The sequence below is a fragment of the Gobio gobio genome (genome assembly GCF_949357685.1).
Source record: "Gobio gobio genome assembly, chromosome: 16".
Classification (NCBI taxonomy): domain Eukaryota; kingdom Metazoa; phylum Chordata; class Actinopteri; order Cypriniformes; family Gobionidae; genus Gobio; species Gobio gobio.
In genome coordinates this window covers 16,968,441-16,991,121 of record NC_137109.1, presented here as the reverse complement: position 1 = coordinate 16,991,121, position 22,681 = coordinate 16,968,441, and the positions used below count along the sequence as shown (strand labels likewise).

At 38.9% G+C, this 22,681-nt stretch overlaps 1 protein-coding gene across 1 annotated transcript; it reads left to right on the top strand.

Moving 5' to 3' along the window:
• The first annotated feature begins 5,176 nt into the window (after positions 1–5,176).
• LOC307139949 (uncharacterized protein) lies at positions 5,177–8,712 on the top strand. The gene is made up of 4 exons (XM_079839130.1): positions 5,177–5,233; positions 5,732–5,992; positions 6,133–6,228; positions 8,171–8,712. The coding sequence occupies exons 2-4, from the start codon at positions 5,957–5,959 to the stop codon at positions 8,459–8,461; spliced, it is 423 nt and encodes a 140-aa protein (XP_079695256.1). The 5' UTR covers positions 5,177–5,233; positions 5,732–5,956; the 3' UTR covers positions 8,462–8,712.
• Positions 8,713–22,681: the final 13,969 nt, after the last annotated feature.

Here is a 22,681-nt window from a genome sequence, read left to right as displayed (position 1 = left end):
CGTGAGACAGCGATTGTGACCGTCAGCAGGGGACAGGGAACAACCGCATCCAGAACGCACGGGTGGTAAGACATCTTGAAAAAGACGGCACGTCACCCGTGAAGCTCTTTTGTGAGGAAACGCTCTGTGCTGAAGCACTCAGGGGGAAACGCGACAGCGCACGGGATTGTGTGCAGCCCGTGCCTGTACTCAGAAGGAAAACAAGCCCAACCAGACCAACAGATTTGCTGTTGCTGTAATAACAGCAGTTTTTCTCTGCTTGCAGAGGCAGCCGATGAGTCAGCGCGGATCCCGCTGAAGTGTGCCGTCTCTCCAACACGCGTCTCCTGGAACTTCTCCGGTTCTTTCTTCTCTTGCTGATAGCAGCGATATACTCATTGAATGAATGAGAGTCCTCTTCATCTGCCGTTTGGCTCCGAAGTGAATGACAGCGTGCATTCGCTCTCGCTTCCTGTTTATACCCGCGGCGCGGGGCGGAGCGCGAGATGCAAATCTCGCACGCCAATTGTTCATTGGCCGGTTCTAGATAGCTCGAAGCTGATAGGGGCTCCCAGAAGTGATCCCAATTCGTACGTCGAACGTGACCGACTGAATGGGAACCCAGGTCTTTCGGCATGGAAGTCGATCGCTCCAACAAGGAGGCTAAATGCTGCGACCTCTAGCGTTAATTACTGTTATAGTCACAGCAGTGAGATTTAGCTGTCACTAGCTGGCCTCCATTACACTATCATGAAAGATCTATTTCAGCACCAGACGCTATCAAAATAATCTGGCTGCGGGCGCGGCCCAAATATTATTGCTGGTGGGCCAATTTTGGTTGCCGCCAGTTGCCGACCACTGCCCTACATACTCATTTAGTCACTGTGGAGGTATTTTAGAGCTTGAGTTGAAACTGTTTCATCGAGCCCCTCATCAGTAGACAGCAAGCCAAATAAGCTTAACCTAAATATTTTAAGATTATATGGGCAAACAAATTTGTTAAAGACTATAGTCATAATATAGTTTGTTTATCTCTCTCTCTCTCTCTCTCTCTCTCTCTCTCTTTCTCTCTCTCTCTCTCTCTCTCTCTCTCTCTCGCACGGATCTCTGGGGTACAGATACACTACAATTTAATTTTTTTGGTCAGTAATTTATTTATTTATTTCAGAATAGTTTTAACTTGGTATTGAATATGGCAATTTTAATGTATTTTTCCTTGGTGGACTAGATCTGCTGCTGCTGCTGAGCAAGTATGGACTTGTTACTGCTAATTGATGCACAGACTGAGCATGTAAGAAATGCTGCTGCTGCATAAATAGACATAAATCCTGTAGCAGATCTAGGCAGGTGGAGCTGGGGGAGGTGGAGGGCTTCGGATGACCTCTAATAGCATGCTGCAGGACTAACCTACAGCAAACACTGAACCATTGGCTGCAGGACCAGCACAGGCCAATCAGATTGTGCCATGCGGTGATGATGTGATTGCTTGCAGATTGCATGTAAAGGATCTATCAGCCAACGCTCTCTAGAGTTACATGTTTGAACTAGAAATTTATTTGAAATAAAATAATACTTTTATTCAACAAGGACACAAAATGTCAAAGTGACTGTAAAAACATTTATAATGTTACAAACCAAACTAAAATGTATCACAGTTTCCACAAAAATATAAAGCAGTACAACTGTTTTCAACATGGTTAATAATAAGAATAATACGTTTCATGAGCAGCAAATCATCATATTAGAATGATTTCTGAAGTACCACGTGACTCTGAAGACTGGAGTAATGATGCTGAAAATGCAGCTTTGCCAACACAGGAATAAATTACATTTAAAAATATCCTCAAATAGAAAACAGCTTGCAAATAGTTTTACTTTTTTTTGATCAAATAGATCCAGCCTTGGTGAGCATAAAATACTTTGGGCCCTATTTTAACGATCTGAGCACATGGTCTGAAGCTCATGGCGCAGATACACTTAGAGTGTGTCCAAATCCACTTTTGCTAGTTTAACGACGGGAAAAAAAAAACGGTCGGTGCACAGGCGTATGGTCCAAAAGGGTTGTACTGAGTCACTTAATGAGTCATGGGTGTGTTTTGGGCATAATGTGCAATAAACCAATCAGAGTCTCATCTCCCATTCCCTTTAAAAGACAGTTGTGCTCGCACCATGGCGGATTCACTATTTACATGGAGGAATTTGCGAGCAGAAAGACTGCATAGTACTAACGCGTCCAAAAATACTGCACTATTGACTTTAGACCAGGTTTTTGTTGGTCAATGGCTCAGTATTTTTCATTTCCTCTAGATAGTAACGCGTCAACAATGCACTTGAACACACCTGGTTTTCAGTCCAGCACACCCATGGGCGAACAGATGTTTGGGCGTGAGTGCATTTGCTATTTAAACAATGTAACGCTGGATGTGAAAATGATAACTGCGTCAGGCTGAAACTAGCAAAAAACACTTGCATCGTGCCTGGCGTCGCATTGCACTGGGTGTATGACAGGGCCCTTAGTTCAAAAGCATTAAAAAATCTCACCAACCCCAAACATTTTAACGGTGGTATAGTTGCAAAAGGGCCCCTGAATACTTCTTCAGTAAGAATAAGTTACAGAGATGGTTATACGTCTCCATTTTTGTACAGTATCTCAAACAAGTAGTTGGTATTCCAGATCAAACGGTATGTGTCAAAGGAACAAGGCCAGTGGAATAAAAGTGTATCCGCCTAGTGTCTGCTTCCACCCATCTGATAAAAGGTGTCAAGTAAGTGGAAAGGGCATTTTTGGCAGATGGGCACCTGCCCCCTGCTGGCTCTGTCTCGAGTATGAACATACTATCATGCAATCAGAATGTTTCTTTGCATCACTGTGGCACTGACGGCTAATAGTTCTTGCATGCTGATGTACATAATGCATGATTATGCTAAATATCCAGGGGCTTTGTTGTTTTGTATGTGGTTCATGTAACAGGTCAGCATGTAACAGGAAGTGGCTCATAGTAAAGAATGAGACACATTTTATACGACACACTCTGTTAATGGGATGCAACAAAAATGACATTCATTACTATCTGAAGGAATCGTAATGCACTGTCAGTCACATTAAAATTCATTTTAAATGTATAGTGGATGATATTATGAATGATGTAAAACGTTTCTTTTCAAGCTTATATTCTTATATTTAGCATGCTATTAACATATACTGTGAGTCACTGAAATGTCTGAACGCAGATTCAGTTCTCTCGTGGAGGATAATAATCACAGCCTCCCACCATATGGCTCTGCGCGTATGAAATATAGATGCAGTATTTGAGTTTATTGGGTTGCTGTGTGCATTGAATGTGCTGGTATTAGGGCACTGAATGCAGGAGATCACCACTGACCTTTCCATTAATACTGCTGCTCGTGCTGCACACACCAATCTCAATGCTACATTGCCACATGCAATCTTTAAACTGTTTTCCTGTAGCTTTTTGATTTCCTTTCAACCTTTGGAAAAATAGTTTATATCAAAGTAATCTGTTTTTAAATGGCAACTGGACTGGTCATTTGTGGTGCTACACGACCTGCCCATTGAGCAAATTTTGATTTAGTTTAGTCAGTCTTTTGGGTAACACTTAATACACAATAAGGTAACATTAGTTAACTACATTAGTTAACATGAACTAATAATGAACTGCACTTATAAACCATTTATTTATCTTTGTTCATTTTAATTTCAACATTTACTAATGCATTATTAAAATCTTGCTAACATTAGTAAATGCACTGTGAACTAACATGAACAAACCATGAACAGCTGGATTTTTATGAACTAACATTAACAAAGATTAACTAATGCTGAACAGAGGTGTTGTTCATGGTTAGTTCATGCTAACTAATGCATTAACTAATGTTAACTAATACAACCTTATTGTAAAGTGTTACATCTTTTGACTAGAATACCATTTAGTTTTAGTCGTATTTTAATCTTCTGAATCGTTTTCGTTTTAGAAAAACTAAAATCTAATAGGTTTATTTAAATTGTAATGCATTCATTTAGAATATCTCTAAAATGTCCAAACTCATTATGTACTTCTGGAGAAAACATCTATTACCCTTCACTCTAAAAAAAAGGTTCTATATGGCACCAAAAATGGTTCTTGGCTCGTAATCATAGGGGAACCTTTTTAAGTGCTATATATCACCAATTTTGGTGCTTCAGTGGTTCTTCAGAGGTTCTTCACCAGTTCTTTGACTAAGGTGCTATATAGCACCGCTAACTAAAGTGCTATATAGCACCGCTACCATATACAGAACATGTTAAGATATGGTGCTATATAGCACCAAAAGTGGTTCCTCTATGATTACGACGAAGAACCATTTTTGGTGCCATACAGAACCTTTTTTTTTTTAGAGTGTATTAATATAAATGATTAAAAGTTTGAACATTCAATACAGACACAGATTCACCTTAAATTGACCTTAAAAAGACACAGATTTAACTGCTGTGACATAATGCCTTTATCTTAAAATTAAAGGGTACATAACACAGACAGTTTCTGCCAGTCTCATGTTAATCTTGAGTACCTATAGAGTAGTATTGCATCCTTCATTACTCCGAAGAGACTTTTATCATATTTATAAAGGACAGATACGCAGTACGGATTCTTTCTGAAAACAGCGAACATATGGAGCCGTGCAGTGGAGGAGTGCAGTGGGCGGAGCTAAAGAGTCACGAACATACACACACACACACAAACAAAGTACATCATGGCTCTTTAGCCATCTCTTTAGAAAAAGCATTCACATAATGCATCTCATAACCTTGAACTCCAGTTATATCAGTGCATGATTGTCTCTGCTTAATGCTTTGAACAGCAGCTACGCTAATTTAGCCTGACGTCGTCATACTCAATTCTAGTCAGAATATGAGTCTGATACTGCTCCATTGGGCTGTGAATATGCACTGTAAACCCGAACAGTACTACTAACTTAAAAAATGTGAGGACAATAAAATTAAAATCTGTTTAATAGTTAATGCTAGTTAAAACTTTAACATTTTCTGAATGAGTAGTGTAGTTTTAATTTTGTGTGATTCATTACTTTTGAGTAAACTTCACTAAAGTACATAATATTTTTAAATAAACTGATTGAGCAGCGCAATGACGTCATCTGCGTCACGTCGTTGGGCGTTGCTCCGATCGACGTTCGAAGAATCCATTCAACATGGCGGACACTCGAAGGCAGCAGAAGTTAACACATTAGACAACTTGTAAGTACAACAAACAACTTGTGAACGTTTTTTCAATTGTTTTTTAAATGTTTCAAGAATATGTAAAGAATGACATGTTGAATCGTTTGGGATGTGGTACTTTTATGAAGGTTTGTGAAGCGAGGCAGTCGCCTTGTGCTTCGCGCACTTTTTGAATGCCATTTTAGCGCCACTATGTTAACGTCAAGCAAGCAGGGCAATCATTTTAACCTTAACTGTTAACGTTAACTCTTTTCAGTCAACGGCGGTTTTACGTTTTGAAAGTGTATTGATGCTGTTTTGGTAATGTTAAGCGCCCTGATATGGTAAATGTGATTGTATTCCTAACGTTACATGCATGGGAATGAACTAATGTTACTGGATAAATTAGAAGCAACTTAATGTCCACGGAAAATACATTGACATGAAGTTAACACGATATTGGATTAAGTAAACTAGTGCAATTTGACTGCCTGGAAATACTTGTTGTAAACTTATAACTTTTTTCTTCTCTTGCAGTTTGAACTGGATGCTTGCTGAGATTGATGCTTGCCAAATAGAGCCTCAAAACACTCATCTTTCTTTTTTCTAAATTCATTATATTTGTTATTATACAATTCTGTGCATAACTTTTGTTTTTCTAGGTTTTCTGAGTTTTAACGCATCACAAATGTCAACCTACGGAACCAGTTCTATGCTGAGCTCAACCGACACACCGCAACTCATGGCCTTGTTCAGACAGAGATGCTGCGTGACATCCTAAGTGTTTATGATGTTCAGGTAAGTTAAAGATGGTCCAAATAAGGTTCTGATAGGGACTGCTGTGTCAATTTGTCAACAGTAACTAGAAGACACTTTCTTCATTGTATTCAAAATTGAAAAAGTTGGCTTATTTGTGTTAATTTTCACTTGTTTTCAAGGATTTTCATGACGCCAACATGAAGCACACTTTAGTCCTTCATGCGATCCCGGTATACCTACGCGAGGAGTACCCACAGTTCTTTAAGACGTGGAATGTAAGTATTCAGTGCATACACAGATTTGCTAGGATCAGGTTGCTAGAAGGTTGGTTGTTCAGCTTTGTTAATTATTATTGTTGTTTTTATTTGTATTATTATAAAAATCTCTATCAGTGATCTGGTAATTATGTAATAGTACCTATGAAATTTTTAAAACATTGAAATGTGTTAATGTTTTTGAAAGAAATCTATTAGGTTCAACAAGGCTGCATTTATTTGAAGCTAAAATTTCCAGCATCATTACTGTAGTCTTCAGTGTCACATGATCCTTCAGAAAATATTTTAATATTTTTGCTGCTTTAAAGGATTAGTTGAAAATTTCCTGATAATTAACTATCTCCTATCTCATCCAAGATGTTCATGTCTTTCTTTCTTCAGTGGAAAAGAAATGAAGTTTTTTGAGGAAAACATTCGAGGATTTTTCTCCACATAATGGACTTCAATGGAAACCAACGGTTGAAGGTCCAAATCAATGCAGTTTCAAAGGAAGGGCTTCAGAGGCTCTGCACGATCCCAGACAAGGAATAGGGTCTGATCTAGACAAACCATCGCCACATTTTCAAAATAAAATGTAACATTTATATACTTTTTAACCTAAGTTGTTCATCTTCGCTGACCTGTGACACAGAATGGATTACGTAATCACGTTGTAAAGGTCACACTAGACGTAGGCAGAAGTACCGCCCCGTGTTTACAAAGTGCTTGTATGAAGACTAATACAAATATCCTTTAGCAAAAAAAGGTAACACAGCGATGACAGACAATTTGAAGTTGGAGATGGAGATGGAGGTGTTTTTTTGTAAAGTCCGTTTGTATTAGTCTTCGCATGTTCGCTTGGGGCGGTACTTCCACCTATGTCTAGTGTGACCTTTCCAACGTGATTACGCAATCAGTGCTGTCGCAGGGCAGCGCAAGATGAGCAATTTAGGTTAAAAAGTATATAAATATATATTTTTTTGTTAAATGGCAGATGTTTTCACTAGATCAGACCCTATTCCTTGTCTGGGATCGTGCAGAGCCTCTGAAGCCCTTCCTCTGAAACTGCAGTGATTTGGACCTTCAGCCGTTGGTTCCCATTGAAGTCCATTATGAGCAGAACAATCCTGGAATGTTTTCCTCAAAAAACTTCATTTCTTTTCCACTGAAGAAAGAAAGACATGAACATCTTGGATGAGATGGGGCGAAGAAATTATCAGGAAAGGTTCATTTTGAAGTGAAGTAATCCTTTAAGAAACGTATTAATATTATTAAAAAAAGGGAGAAAAAAATATATACTTTTATTCATCAAGGATGTTTCATTCGTCAAAATTGACAATGAAGACATTATGTAACAAAATATTTATATTTCTTAAATGTAATAAACAAAATTAATAAATACAAAATAAATGCTGTTCATTAAACTTTATCAAAGAATCCTGGAAAAAGTATCACAATTTCCACAGAAATGTAAAGCAGCACAACTGTTTTCAACATTGATAATAATCCATAAATGTTTCTTGAGCAGCAAATCATCATATTAGAATGAATTCTGAAGGATCATATAACACTGAAGACTGGAGTAATGATGCTGAAATTCAGCTTTGATCACAGGAATAAATTACACTTTACTATATATTCACATAGAAAAGTTATTTTAAATTTGTTGTAATTTTGACAATATAATTAATGTTTTTTTTAAATTATTATTATTATTGTATTTTGATTACATAAGTGCAGCCTTGGTGAGCATGAGATTTCTTTCAAAAGCATAAAATTTAATGTTACCAAACTTTTGGCAGGTACTGTACCCAGCATTTAAATGATATACATTGCAAGAATATTCACCTACCTATATAATTGCCTGTTGAGCAGTGACCTGTGGAATACTCATCTTTAATATGAATGCTATTGTCTACTTCTAATGTACTAAGTTAAACTTAAACCTCTGTGCTTCTTCCAGATGGAGGTGTCAGATAAACCAGACATCACAGACTGTCCTGTTGCTCTTGTCATGGTCAACAGAGGCACGACTAGTCCAGTTCATTTCAATCCTGCAAGCACTGCTATTGTGGTGGAAGATGATGTTGTGATGAGTGATAGCCCCAGGTTTGCCGATGCATTGTTGTTTGGGTTGATCTATATATTGCGTTTGGACTACCCCAGGAAACTCACTCTTACTTCTAGCTTCGTCCAGAAAGTACTGATGGGTCTTGATGGTAAACCACTGAAATTTGTCCACCTGTCTACTTAATCTAAAAAATGAGCTGTTACAAAATGTGTAGGCGACGTTAAGTGTTGTATTTAGGCACATGCATATGTCTGTTAAAACATTTGCATGCGTTTGTGGTGCCCAGTAACATGACTCGAATGTTGTTAAAAGTATTAATATAAAAGTTTACATTGGGTAGGCTAGTTGATGTCTTGCCTTTCAAATCGACTTCAGTTTCTCATGTTTGCATTTTAAATGGTACAACTTATTGATCTGAACATTAAAGGGTTAGTTCACCCAAAAATGAAAATTCTGTCATTAATTACTCACCCTCATGTCGTTGGACACCCGTAAGACCTCTGTTCATATTCGGAACACAAATGAAGATATTTTAGTGTAAAGCTGATGCTGAAAAAAGGCTTCAGATAGGCCTCCATTGGCATTCAGTACATTGACACTTCCAAGATCCATAAAAGGCACTAAAAACGTCGTTACAAAGTCCATCTCACCACAGTGACTCTACAATAATTTTACGATGCGACGACAATAGTTTTTGTGCGCAAAAAAAATTCAAAATAACACCTTTTTCCAACTTGTTCTTGTCTTCCGTGTGTGTCTCCACGACGCATGCGCGAGAATATGAGCAGATCCGGCATTCGGACACATGACCCAGAAGCGATTTGTTTACGAGCAGAGGAAGACGCGCGTATCTCAGCTGTTGAATTCTACATTGATCGTGCTTTAGGTCTCGGCGTAGTTCTCAAAATGGGGCTTAAGTGTGTATTTCATGGATTCCCGAACGCCGGATCTACGTCATATTCTCGCACATGCGTCGTGGAGGCACACACGGAAGTCGAGAACAAGTTGGATAAAGGTGTTATTTTGATTTTTTTTTGCGCACAAAAACTATTGTCGTCGCATCGTAAAATTATTGTAGAGCCACTGTGGTGAGATGGACTTTGTAACGACGTTTTTAGTGCCTTTTCTGGGTCTTGGGAGTGTAAATGTACTGAATGCCAATGGAGGCCTATCTGAAGCCTTTTTCAGCATCAGATTTACACTAAAATATCTTAATTTGTGTCTGAAGATGAACGGAGGTCTGACGGGTGTCCAACCACATGAGGGTGAGGAATTAATGACAGAATTTTCATTTTTGGGTGAACTAACCCTGTAATATGAGATGTGCCTTGTATGTACTTATTATACTTATAATTTTATTTCCCTTTTTTTTGCCTTAAGTTTCATAGATTTGACGTCTTTTTATATATATATATATATATATATATATATATAATTAATTTTTTTCATTGTTGTCTGATGCATGTTTTTATATTTTTTGTATTGTTTTTTTGTTGTATTTTTCATTTTCAGTTTGATGCATTGCTGTAAGAGTTGTATTTCCTCAAATACTTGTCTATTTTATGGCCTGATGTCTTAAAACGGCACTTTAAAATCTTTAGAAACTTGTTCTGTATATTTGTAGTGTTTTTACATGTTTAGAAACAGTCACATGGTTTTAAAAATGGTAAGACAAAATAAAATTCAATTCTACAGCTAATGTTGCATTTGTGTTTTTTTTTTTTATATGCTCATCTTCAGCATGATCAATTCATTAGCCTTTAAGTCATAAGTGAATTTTGAGTCAGGTTTACTAATAAAATAATTGTTTTTGCATCAAAACAATTATGTATGGATAAATTAAAAACATTACACATGGCAAACAGTAGTATTAATTACAGTCTACTTAAATATCAGATAAAATGCAATATAAACTTTTAAGTTTGGCTTAATTATAATTTATAAATATTGTTTACTTAAACATTTTAAGTTGGTTTAATTAAATGTTTTGAGGTAATCGGTGTCTACAAAAATTTTGAGTATTCTGAACTTATCGGGTTTTACAGTGTGGGGCATGTTTCAACCGAACCAGGAAGACCTCAATTGGATAGCCCTACAACCAATCAGAGCAGCGGAGCGACGCATAGTTGTCAACTGAACTAAACTGCACGCATGCTGGAAGAAGTAGAAGAAGAAGATGAGTGTAAACGATCTTTGCCGGTGTTGTAAAAATAATTTAAGGATACACGGAGTACTTAACAACACAATCATCATTTTTGAGAGAAGGTGAATGCATATATGAACAAGTTCTCCGTTTAGGATTAGAACAAATTCAACCCAAGCGCTCTTTGGTGACGTGAATGCTTACGTTACTGTTTATCATCTGTCCATCATCGTATAAAACCCGCCCTTACAATTTGATTGGTCCGAACAGCTCCTGTTCGGGCATACAGTAGTTGCTCCACAACGGATCAAGTCCAGACCGAATTTCCCAAACTCAAACGTTGTGGGCAGGGCTAAATTCGGCTGGCATCCAGGCTAACGCTAATTATTTTCCTGTTCTGTTTTATCTCGGAATGCCCATCCCGAGTTAACTAGAGAGTGGCAGCTCTAGTCTGGATCCAGCCTCTTATGAAGATTCAGATGACCATCACTTGTGAAGAGACGACTCCAACTCCTGCGAGGACTTCAGACGACGCAGCTCTGCTTCAACATGGACCCATGCTCAATTTTCTATATGCCCTAATAATTTTTAACAACATGTATTAGCCAGCCATTGGTCGATGTTGTGGGGTGGATGGGGACGTCCACGTATTTTTCCCCGTATTTGTCCCCTTTCGGCCTATTTCGCCCCATGTCCCGTCTCCAGCCCCCAGCCATTGTATTGCGCTATACAAATAAATGAGAATTGAATTGAATGGCATTATCTCTGGATAACTTTCTATTCACTATACGTTTGCGTTGTCTACATTATATGCACTTACGCACTTTGATGCTCATGACCGGGAACAAACAAACACTTGCAGAACTCCATTGCTGCTCCGGAAAAACAAACTGCATCCACTATTCCCTTAAAACTTTGGGAAGCTAAACAAGGTTATCTTTCTCTCACAACCAAAATACACTTCTTTAGTTACGTTGTTGAATTCATGGTCAAAAAACAAAATGACAGTGCTGCCGACGGCTTCTGTAACCCGAATGAAGGTCGTTGATGGGCGTGCTCTTGCTCTCGTTCTAGTTGATGTGCGCTCACGCTCATCCGGGAGAAGTGCCCATACAAGGAATTTCACCATGATTTCATACAGGACCATACTCGAGAAGGAAAAAAAACACAAAAAAAACTTCTGATCCCGAATCCTGAAGGAGTGTATTTGGCACAGAAATACTCTAGTAAATCTGGCCCATTGAGTGCAAAACTACCATTTTAAATCAATGAATCTGACTAAATTTCACAATTGATCTTTTATTTACATTGTGTCCGCTATGCTTGTTATGAGAGGATTTGTGTGCATGTAAAACGTAGTAAATTTGCTCTAAACATAAGCTCATTCAGCATTATGAGCGATATTGAGCAGATTTTCACTACCGGTTTCACTAACTTAAACATATTTGATGAGTTACAGGCAAGCAAACTTTGGAAACAGAATATTTTTAAGGTCCTCAGTCAAGTCAAGTCACCTTCATTTAAATAGCGCTTTTTACAACACAAATTGCTTCAAAGCAGCTTTACAGTGAAAATAGGAAATTCATTTAGTTTTTGAAGAAAAGTTTTTGATTACTTTCTGTTGTAAAAACGGATTTGTTATTTAATTTGGTACCATTTAAACAACACCATCTTCAATCAAAACAGAAAACCCCCTATGCATTCCGGACCCCATCCGCACAGCAACAGCTTCTGGTGGCCCGAGAACGCAAACCATGAAACAGATTTGAAATAGCTTTGAAACTATACCATCATCATCCCCACTCAAACCCCAAAAAAGGTGAATCCGCAAAAATGGCGACGGCATGTGCACAAGCATTACGTGTTCAGCCTATAGGCAAGGGCGTTTGTATATGTATTTGTGCATATGTGTTTTTATCTGTATAGAGGGGAAGGGAAAGGAAGGAGGCCTTCACAGGAAGAGTCTAGTTGACACGGTCTCTGCTGACACTTCAGGGATGCGTTGGTCATGTCTAGGCGCATGTCCACCATCTGATCTGGATCCGGCTGACTACAGTAAACATCGGGATAAACAGAGAGACTAACATTAGCATTCTTTTTATGATGTAATGAGTACATCAGGTGTTATGGGAAGTGTTACCGGTTCTGGCTGACCAAGTTAATGCAGCCTAACAATCTTTTAACTGGTTTGAATAATATAAATTGGTAATGTTCTATGTGTATGCCATAGTAAAGAGATGTGTTTTAGTCTAGATTTAAACTGACAGAGTGTGTCTACTTCCCGAACAATGCTAGGAAGACTGTTCCAGCGTTTAAGTGCTAAATAGGAAAAGGATCGACCACCTGCAGTTGATTTTGATATTCTAGGTATTATTAACTGCCAGAGTTTTGAGATCGCAATAGACGATTTGCATAGATTCAACATTCAGACAGGAATGTTGAATCTATGCAATTTTTTCTAGTTTCAACATGATTGGTTCTTCTGACATTCCAAAAAAAGAGAAAAGTAGCAGCTGTATGAAAAGTGACCCATGTTTGGTTTTTGACCTCTGAAAATGTGCAATTTAACAAGTTACTCATGGATGCTGCCAAGTCATTTTCACCCCGCTGTAATTTGGTTCCAAATCTCAGGTGAAATTAGATTAGACCTTATTAGATTTGAGGCACATCTTGCTTAAATGACAGAAGGGATTCATATATATATATATATATATATATATATATATATATATATATATATATATATATATATATATATATATATTATTATTATTATTTTTTTTTTTTTATTTTTTTTATCAAGTTGCTAATAAAGCTGATCTGTGTTGACCTTTATCAAATAAGGCCCTGGCCACACAGATACACGTTTAGCTGTATACGTAAAACATTTGTACCGTATCAGCGTTTCGTCCAGACACATCCGGCGTTTTAGGAGCCTGAAACCGGTATTTTTTTAAACCCGGTCCCAGAGTGGATAAATCTGAAACCGACATCCTTTCGTTTTCGTGTGTACAGCCAATCCGTGTATTTTTTTAAACGGTGATGTTATCACACCACGTCCCGCGGTAAAGAATAGAAGGGATACAACTACGGGCACTGGGCTTGCGCACATCAATATTGCTTCATTTAATTACTGTATTTGCATTATTGTAAGGGTAGGTTTATAGTTGGAGTAGGTGTTAATAAAACACAATCTGATAAGTAGCAAATTTATTTGTTATTTCATCGTATTTTTGCCTCACTTCCGACCGTTGCTGTACCCCTTCTAGCCACAACTCTTCTTCTTTGTTTTTAGTGCATTTCTATGGCAGAAGTACAGTGCCACATACTGGCCTGGCATGCATACTACATCATTTTGATTCGGTGTCAGTGGTTTTATGTGTACGCAGATATTTCTTGAGACGAGGGGAAAAAAAAGATTGGATATTGAAAGCTCTGGCTTCGTGTGGATGTGGCCTAAAAATGATGAAAGTAATTTAGCAGTTTTTATCTTTGAATGACACACATTTAACGTTTTAACTGAAACAAATTGTGATAACACATTCATGTTAAAGGCAAAATGTGAAATGTAATGTAAAATAATGCTCTTTTGTGAATTATCACTGCTGCGCTTAATAGAATATTGAAAGGCACTGAGCTCGTTTCTGAAAAACTGCCCTAGGAGTTCATATCAAATCAATGGCACCTCATGACTGAATACTTCAGTTCACTTATCAGTTTAACGGCAGATCTCCAGTGCCCTCAGATCATCTCTGCTCTTTAGCTGCCATGGTTAAGTGTGCTTCCTTAAAGACTTTCTCAATATTGAGAAATCATGCTCCATGTGCAATTTTCATAATCAAAATTAGATCAATTTGTATGACACTGGTCTCAATAATAAGCCATTGAGGGTCATTATTTTGACAGCAACTCTCTCTGAGGATTCATGGAAGTGATTTGCTGTTTAACACGTACAGAGCTGATGGATAGACGCTTTACTGAGATGTAGAGACATTAATAATTACTTCACCAGTGACAAACAGTTCATGAAGTATGAATGACTGGCCTCATTTCCAAGAAACGCAGCATATAGGGTTGTTTGGAGCTTGGAGGCCTCCATCATCCCGTCGGAGATATCTTCACGATGTGTACAGTAGCTCTTTGTCAGGTTCTGGGAAACCAGACACATAGTATTTTCAGAGCATGAGTGATACGGGACCTAATTAAGAAAATGGGAGGTATAATTAGAGAGTGTAATATGAAGGATTGATTACGGTGGTGACACTCAATGCGAAAGGGAGGAGAGGTATCAACGCTCTTTAGGGACTTTTGGGAGATATAGTTAGATCTCGTCTTTAAGCATTTGTGCATCATGACTCATTTTAGGGGAAATTTACTAAGAATAAATTGCACTCAATGCAATAGTAAAATGAAACTAAAGCTCAAATCATAAAAAAATGTTGCTTGAAATTAAATAAAAGTTAACTGAAATAAAATAGTATAAGTAAACTTTTCATTTAGTTTAACTCTGTGTACTAAAGCTAAAACTGAAATAAAAATGAATAAAAACTATGTTAGACATATAAAAAACTAGTGCTGTCAATCGATTAAAAAAATGATTAATCACACATTTTTTCTGTAATTAGTTTTGTATATTTTAATATAGTAATAATTTCAGTTACTCTCCAAACGAATGTAGAAACAACTTAAAGACAGCATATTGTAAATATTTGTTGTAATGGCATCTTTTTATAAATGAAGGCCAGTATCACTGATACTAAAACTGTTATAAAAAATAAATAAAAAAAAACATTAATAATAGACATGACAGTATAATTTAAAGCTATCAATTCCACCATTTATTTGGCTTAAAAAAATAACTTTTAATTTATGTGAACTTAAAACAATCTTCACATAAACCCATTATAATAAAAGTCATATTTACCTGTGGCCTTCCTACCTGTTGATAATTGAATAAAATTATCAAACACCTTTCTTAACTGCATAAATTATAAATTAAATATAGATCAATCCTTATTAAACCAATACTTTTCTCTGTTACCTTTGTTGTTGGATTAACATTAATGAGGAATGAGGAAAATTAAATTAATCACAGAAACTGGTTTATAAGGCTGCTGTCACTTTAAGATCTGCCAAACATGACACTGATCTGACGTGCTGTCACACGCATCTCATTTTCTCACAACCCTTTATGTTCATATAAGACGTTATTTAACTAATTTAAGACTGCTCTTATGAGAAAACTCAATAAAACATGCATTTTGGCATAATTGTGTGTGTTATTGTTCGTTCGAATGTGAAAGAGAACTTGATTCTGGCGCGTCTTTCTGTGCGTTGTGTGTGACAGGACATGCACAGAGAGTGCATTCTCTGTTGTTTTGTCATGCTTGATTGGTTTGAAGGGGTCATGAACTGGCTTTTTTTATTCTTTTAAACTGTTGTCTGAAGTCAACTTATGACGTTCACATGGTTTTTACACTCAAAAACATCATAATGAATAAGTAATAGGCTATTTTCTACCCTGGTTTTGAGCCTAGCTATTGGAAAACTTGGTTTTTATGGGTGTGCCACTTTGAAGACTTGGAAGTAAACGCCCACTGCTTTGATTGGATAACAGTTTTGCATATTATGCTTCGGCTGCCTTACATGTTAGGAATTGTTTTGAAAAACTTCACAACAACTCGTCCAGGCCCTTGTCATTTCTAGGCTGGGCTATTGCTCTTCTGGCTGGACTTCCTTCATGCAATCAAATCTCTACAAATGATCCAGAACACAGCAGCACGACTGGTCTTCAGTGCGCCCAAGAGAGTCCACGTCACACCTCTGTTTATCTCTCTGCACTGGCTACCAGTTACAGCTCCCTTAGGGCATGTCCGAATCCACTTTTGAACTTTTGCAACAGAAAAAAACGGTCTGCAGACCAGGCGTATGGTCCAAAAGGGTTGTACCTAGTCTCTTAATGAGTCATGGGTGTATTTTGGGGCGTAACGTGCAATAAACCAATCAGAGTCTCATCTCCCATTCTCTATAAAAGCCAGTTGTGCTTGCAACATGGCGGATTTGCTATTTACATTGCAGAATTTGCAAGAGGAAAGACGGAACACTTCTCCAGAGAGGAATCCTTTTATTTTTTATATTTAAACATGTTTGTGTGCTGCTGTGCGATCTTATGTGTGTAACAAGCAGAGTGTACACGTGTTCTGCACCCGCCTAATAGGCGCATATTACTAACACGGCCTTTAAATAAGAAAAAAAATACTGCACTGTTGACTTTAGACCAGGTATTTGTGTGTAAATAGTGCAGTCGTTTTCAGTTCCTCAAAATAGCAACGCGCCAACAATGCGCCTGAACACACCTGGTTTTTAGACCAGGACACCCATGGGAGAACAGATGGGCGCGAGTGCATTTGCTATTTAAACAACGTGGCGCTAGACGTGAAAATGATAACTGCGTCAGGCTGAAACTATTTGTGTCACGCCTGGCGTTGCACTGCACCGGGTGTATGACAGGGCCTTGTTTATTGCCACTTTATGATGAATCGCTTGTTGTATTCCTAATTTGTAAGTCGCTTTGGATAAAAGTGTCTGCTAAATGAATAACTGTAAATGTAATTCCCTATCTTCAGCATCGCTCAAAATTGTGCTAATTGTGTGATAATTATTACACTCCTTGCCATCATTTGATGTATTAGTGAATTGTTAATTGCACCAGGAAAATAGCACTGCTATTTACTGCTATAGCAAATTGTTGTGCATAAATATTGCGTATTTGCCCCTTATTTTGTCTAAAGGAATAATATTTGGTCTAAATTGCAGCTTCTTCTTTTCAAGAACCATCGATTAAGACGGTGACAAACTGTCTCAATGTTAAATGATCAACTATTAATTTTAACTGTAAATCAAAACTTTTGATGACATAATAATAAACAAACTGGAACATAGAAGATTCCAAGTTATTGTATGATTTAATTTGATTACACAATAATGGAGACTCCATTGACTGTAAAAGTGACTTTCTAAAAACCTGTGCACTTGGATGTTGTAACACTTTCATTTTGTCACATATATAAATGAAGGAGATCCGTTTATCCTAGAGCAGAGAAGAATATATGTAAAGGGTTAAAGAGAAGACATCCCAAACAGCAACAATATCACCAAACATTACATTCAAAGAGAAGGAAATTCACAATTCACATCTTGTTAGAGCATTTCAGCCCAACCACAACATGTAGAGTTCACTCAGAAATAAAGTCCATTTCTCACAACTCCCACCTAGTCAGGTAAGAAGTGTGCATCTTACCCCATCCCGACAGTTCAATGGAAGTCCACAAAAGTTCAACATACAGTGTACCAAACTATAACCAAACTTCAGTCCAAATAATCCAAGGTGTGGAAGAAAACCATATAGTCCAGATGAAGTGTCCTTGCTTGACGAATGAGGCCAAAAGAAAACCCTCTGAACAAATATGCAAAACAGAAATCAAAATATGCAATTGAATGCAGAAAACAAACATTAAATTACAAAATATATACACAACTTACACTGAGCTGTAGAACCAAAGAGGTTCCTCAATACAGGGTCTCATGCATCACAAAGTTGAGCAAACACTCAAAGCCATGCCAATACCTCTCCCAAACATTCTTACTTGTCCCTCTTAAAAGGATAACCTGTCCTTCAGAAACCTCCCTAGATCTCCCTTGAGGTGGGGAGGAGTATTACATCACATGACATGAAACAGCTTCTCAAAACTGTTACAACGTTATAAAGTAAAATATCTACTGACTTCCGTATTCAGCGTACAAAAAAAGCGTAACGCACGACAATGATGTTGGACGTATAGCGTAAGCATTTTGAACTGCGAGAGGTGTTACACTTTCTTTGTGAGTTGAATACGGAAGGCAGTCTGGCGGAAACTAGATATTTTACTTTATAAAGTTTTTCTTAACCAAACCCTTTTTTGGGTTTTGTGGATTACTTTTAAAATGGATGGATGCACTTTTTCGGATCTGGGCCTATTTTATACTATTATAGTATTTATAAATATTTAAAATCATTAAACAAATTTATTTCATTTTTTATTTATTTTGTTCTGTGCTTTTATCTTTTTTAAAATATTTATTTATTTGCTTTAATTGATTTTTATTTCAGTTATAGTTTTTAGTCATGTTAGTACTTAAAAAAAAATGATTTGAAAGCTACCACTGAAAGCTACACTGAAGTTTACACAGGCTGTCACAATAAATAGCTTCACATTTACTTAGCTGAGTCGGCCCCACTTTATATTAGGTGGCCTTAACTACTATGTACTTACATCAAAAAATAAGTACAATGTACTTACTGTGTTCAAATTGAATTGCAAAACACCTTTGCTGATATTGAGGTGGAATACGGGTAGAGTTAGGGACAGGTGTGGTGGTATGGGTAAGTTTAAGGGAAGTGTCAACTGTGTAATTACAAATGTAACTACATCAATTAATTACAGATGTAATTACATGCAGGTATTTTTTTAAATGTAAGTACAATGTAAAAACATGTATGTACACAATAAGTGCAATGTATCAAATTATTAATTAAAATGTTAGTACATAGTAGTTAAGGCCACCTAATATAAAGTGGGTCAGCTAAGTCATATGGTACATTTAGTACACTCATGATTATTATTATTTTTTGGTTCACAAACATTATGCATTGGAAAAGAGCTGTGCAAAAGCTATTCTCAATTGAAAAAATAAAAAATAAAGAAAACCATTGTTTGGGTGAAGTATTCCTTTAATGTATGCTTAGTGAATAGTCAGCATAGGGCATAAATGTGCTCAAAAATGGGCAATTAAACCAAATGTAGACATAAAATGTAGACATAAAAGCATACATATTTTCTGCTCGTCGTATTATGGAGATAGCAGCAGTCAGTTGCGATAAATGCAACACCAAGTGCATAGTTGCAAAAATACAAATTCACAGCCATTGCCAAGAATCACATTTACTGAGCATACGAGTGCCAGAGCATGAATCAAAGTTGCCGCATTCACAAAGAGTGGTGTATATTGCATTAACCATAGGGAATACAGTGGATAAAACTGTAGAAAGGCAGAACATAATTACCCGTGAGATAATGAAAAGGCAGGTCAATTTCCTCTTCTCTAAGAGTTTCTGAAATTACTCCTCTCAGATACTTGACAACAATGTACTGTAATTACAGACCTGGAGGCTCGTGCAGAACACCCCAAGCCGCCCATCGCCTGGCACCAGGCACAGACATGAGTACATTTATAAACAGCATGATAACACAGACTAGACAATGTCTCCGTTCAGTGTCCATTAAGCAGGAAGACTAGTGCACCTCGCTGTCAGAAACTGATACTGTCCTGTTCCATTGCAGGTCCTTTGCTTCCAATAATGACAAAATATATCTAGGTCAATAGCATTACACTCATTTTGTGTCTGGATCTATTAATTTAGAGCTAATTTCTGTTGTGCAGAATGCTGGATTCTGGCATGAATAAATCATGCAAATTACCACCTCATTGTTTACTGTTTTCAGCTTTATTTTCACTGCTGTTGTTGTGTTCGCTCTTTCCTTTGAGTTAAGTGTCATATCTTCCCTTAAAGGAATAGCTCACCCAGAAAATACAATTCTGTCATGATTTTCTTTCCCTCATGATGTTCTGTGAAAATCTTGACATCAAATTACATCCCCCAGTCTCTCTCATCCCTCTGGCTTCACCTTAGTCCATCGTCACTCTGGCTTCGCCTCAGACTTCCAGGTGTCCGGCTACACCTCAGCCCTCCAAACATTTGACTCTGCCTTCCCTCCACATTTCCACCAGCACTGCCCTGGTCTGCAGAGTCCCCGTGTCCTCTTCGGTCCCACAAGCCTGCTGCTCAGCCTTGGTCCCACCCTGTGTGTTCGTCTCCTCGGCTCCGCCTGGGTCTCCACCACCCCTCACAATTCCACCACAGTCGGTTGGTATCCTGGCTTCTCCTTCCATCGGTTCTGAAATGGGCTTTCATCCTAATGCCTCTCCTATGATTCGCTCCCTGGCTCCTCCCTCTGTTGTCTGTACCCTGGCTCTTTGCTCCATCATCCGCTCCCTGGCTCCGCCCCATCATCAGCTCCAGGCTTCGCCCTCCAACATCCGCTCCCTGGCTCCGCTCCAATCATCAGCTCCCGGCTTCGCCCTCCATCATCCGCTCCCTGACCACGGCCTCCACCATCCGCTCCCAGGCTCTGCCCCCATCATCAGCTCCTGGCTTTTCCCTCCCTCATTCACTCCCTGGCTCCTCCCTCCATCATCCGCTCCCTGGCTCTGTCCTCCATCATCCGCTCCCTGACTCCACCCTCCATCATCTGCTCCCTGACACCTCCCTCCGTCGTCTGCTCCCAGGCTGCGTCCTCCATCACTCCCTGACTCTGCACGCCATCATCAACTCCCTGGTTCCGCCCACCCTCATTCGCTCCCTGGCTCCTCCCTCCAACATCCGCTCCCGGCTCCTCCCTCCATCACCCGCTCCCTGGCTCCTCTCTCCATCATCTGCTCCGTGGCTCCGCCCCCATCATCAGCTCCCGGCTTTGCCCTCCATCATCCACTCCCTGGCTCCGCCCCCATCATCAGCTCCTGGCTTTGCCCTCCATCATCCGCTCCCTGGCTCTGTCCTCAATCCATCATCCACTCCCTGACTCTGGCCTCCATCATCTGCTCCCTGGCTCATCCCTCCATCATCCGCTCCCAGGCTCTGCCCCCATCATTAGCTCCTGGCTTTGCCCTCCCTCATTCGCTCCCTGGCTCATCCCTCCATCATCCGCTCCCTGGCTCTGTCCTCCATCATCTGCTCCCTGACTCCACCCTCCATCATCTGCTCCCTGTCTCCTCCCTCCATCGTCTGCTCCCAGGCTGCGCCCTCCATCACTCCCTGACTCCACCCTCCATCATCTGCTCCCTGGCTCCTCCCTCCGTCGTCTGCTCCCAGGCTGCGCCCTCCATCACTCCCTGACTCTGCACGCCATCATCCGCTCCCAGGCTCTGCCCTCCCTCATTTGCTCCCTGGCTCCTCCCTCCTAATCCGCTTCCGGCTCCTCCCTCCATCACCCGCTCCCTGGCTCCTCTCTCCATCATCTGCTCCCTGGCTCCACCCCCATCATCAGCTCCCAGCTTCGCCCTCCATCATCCGCTTCCTGGCTCCGCCCCCATCATCAGCTCCCAGTTTTCCCCTCCTTTTTTTTGTCATCATGTTTGTGGTCTCTCACATTTTCTGATTTTAACAATATTTGAGTGTGGGCCAGCCTTAACCCCTAGGAGTCTGAGCTGTTTTGGGGCCCTTTAGAAGTTTTGACATGCTTTGACATTTGTGCATTTTTTCAGTTGCTTATAAACATATGAATGGCAAAAGTGGAATTACACTGTATTCAGCACAAACTGGGCTACCATAATATGATAGCAAAATGTATGTACATGCTTGTATTTTGAGAGAATAATGTTTATGCATAATTTTTTTAATGAAGGCTTCAAAACACACAATAGATATGTGTTCACAAGCCTTTTGTTTATTGGGTGTTTTTGTTTACAGTTTTTGCTTTAAACTGATGTGAGGATCATTGAGCCTACTCATTCACATAAAACTATTTTAATTTACATTTTGTAAAACACTTTTATAATATCATTATTGCCATATCTCCTTTGTTCCCATTTTCTCACCACTCGTTTGTTTATTTGTTACTGAAAATTTAACTTTACTATCAATCCATTCATAACTATGTTTGGACTGATGTAAACTACACACATTTATTTCATACTTATTCAGAGAAATAAGTGTTCTCAGTGACAGCTATTTGTAATGCAACATTTTACACAGAATTAGCTGTTAATGAACAAATTAATGAACAGTTCAATCTTTTCCCATCATGTTTGGTTTCTATTTTGTTTAGAATATTGCCAAGGGTATTCTGATGCTGGTTTGGAAAGTGAGAAATGCATTGGTAAACTTTAAAGACTTATAACTGTGTACAGTATGCAAATGAGTTCCACAGGAGAAAGGAGGGTGGGCCACACGGTGTGCCCCCTCTGATGCCAGCAGCCAATCGCAACATTGGAATGGAGAAGCGCCAAATTGCAATCTCCTCCTATTCGGAAAAGGATAAAGGTACCCTTTCAACAGACACACCTTGTTCTGAGTTTCTCCTTGAGAGAGACAAACAGTTCACCAAGTTCTGAGTTTCTCCTTGAGAGAGACAAACAGTTCACCAAGTTCTGAGTCTGTCCCG

Coding starts and splice junctions, on each gene's coding strand:
- LOC307139949 (XM_079839130.1), top strand. CDS start 5,957: ATGCTGCGTGACATCCTAAGTGTTTATGATGTTCAG. Junction 5,993..6,132: donor TAAGTGTTTATGATGTTCAG/GTAAGTTAAAGA, acceptor CTTGTTTTCAAG/GATTTTCATGACGCCAACAT. Junction 6,229..8,170: donor AGTTCTTTAAGACGTGGAAT/GTAAGTATTCAG, acceptor TGCTTCTTCCAG/ATGGAGGTGTCAGATAAACC.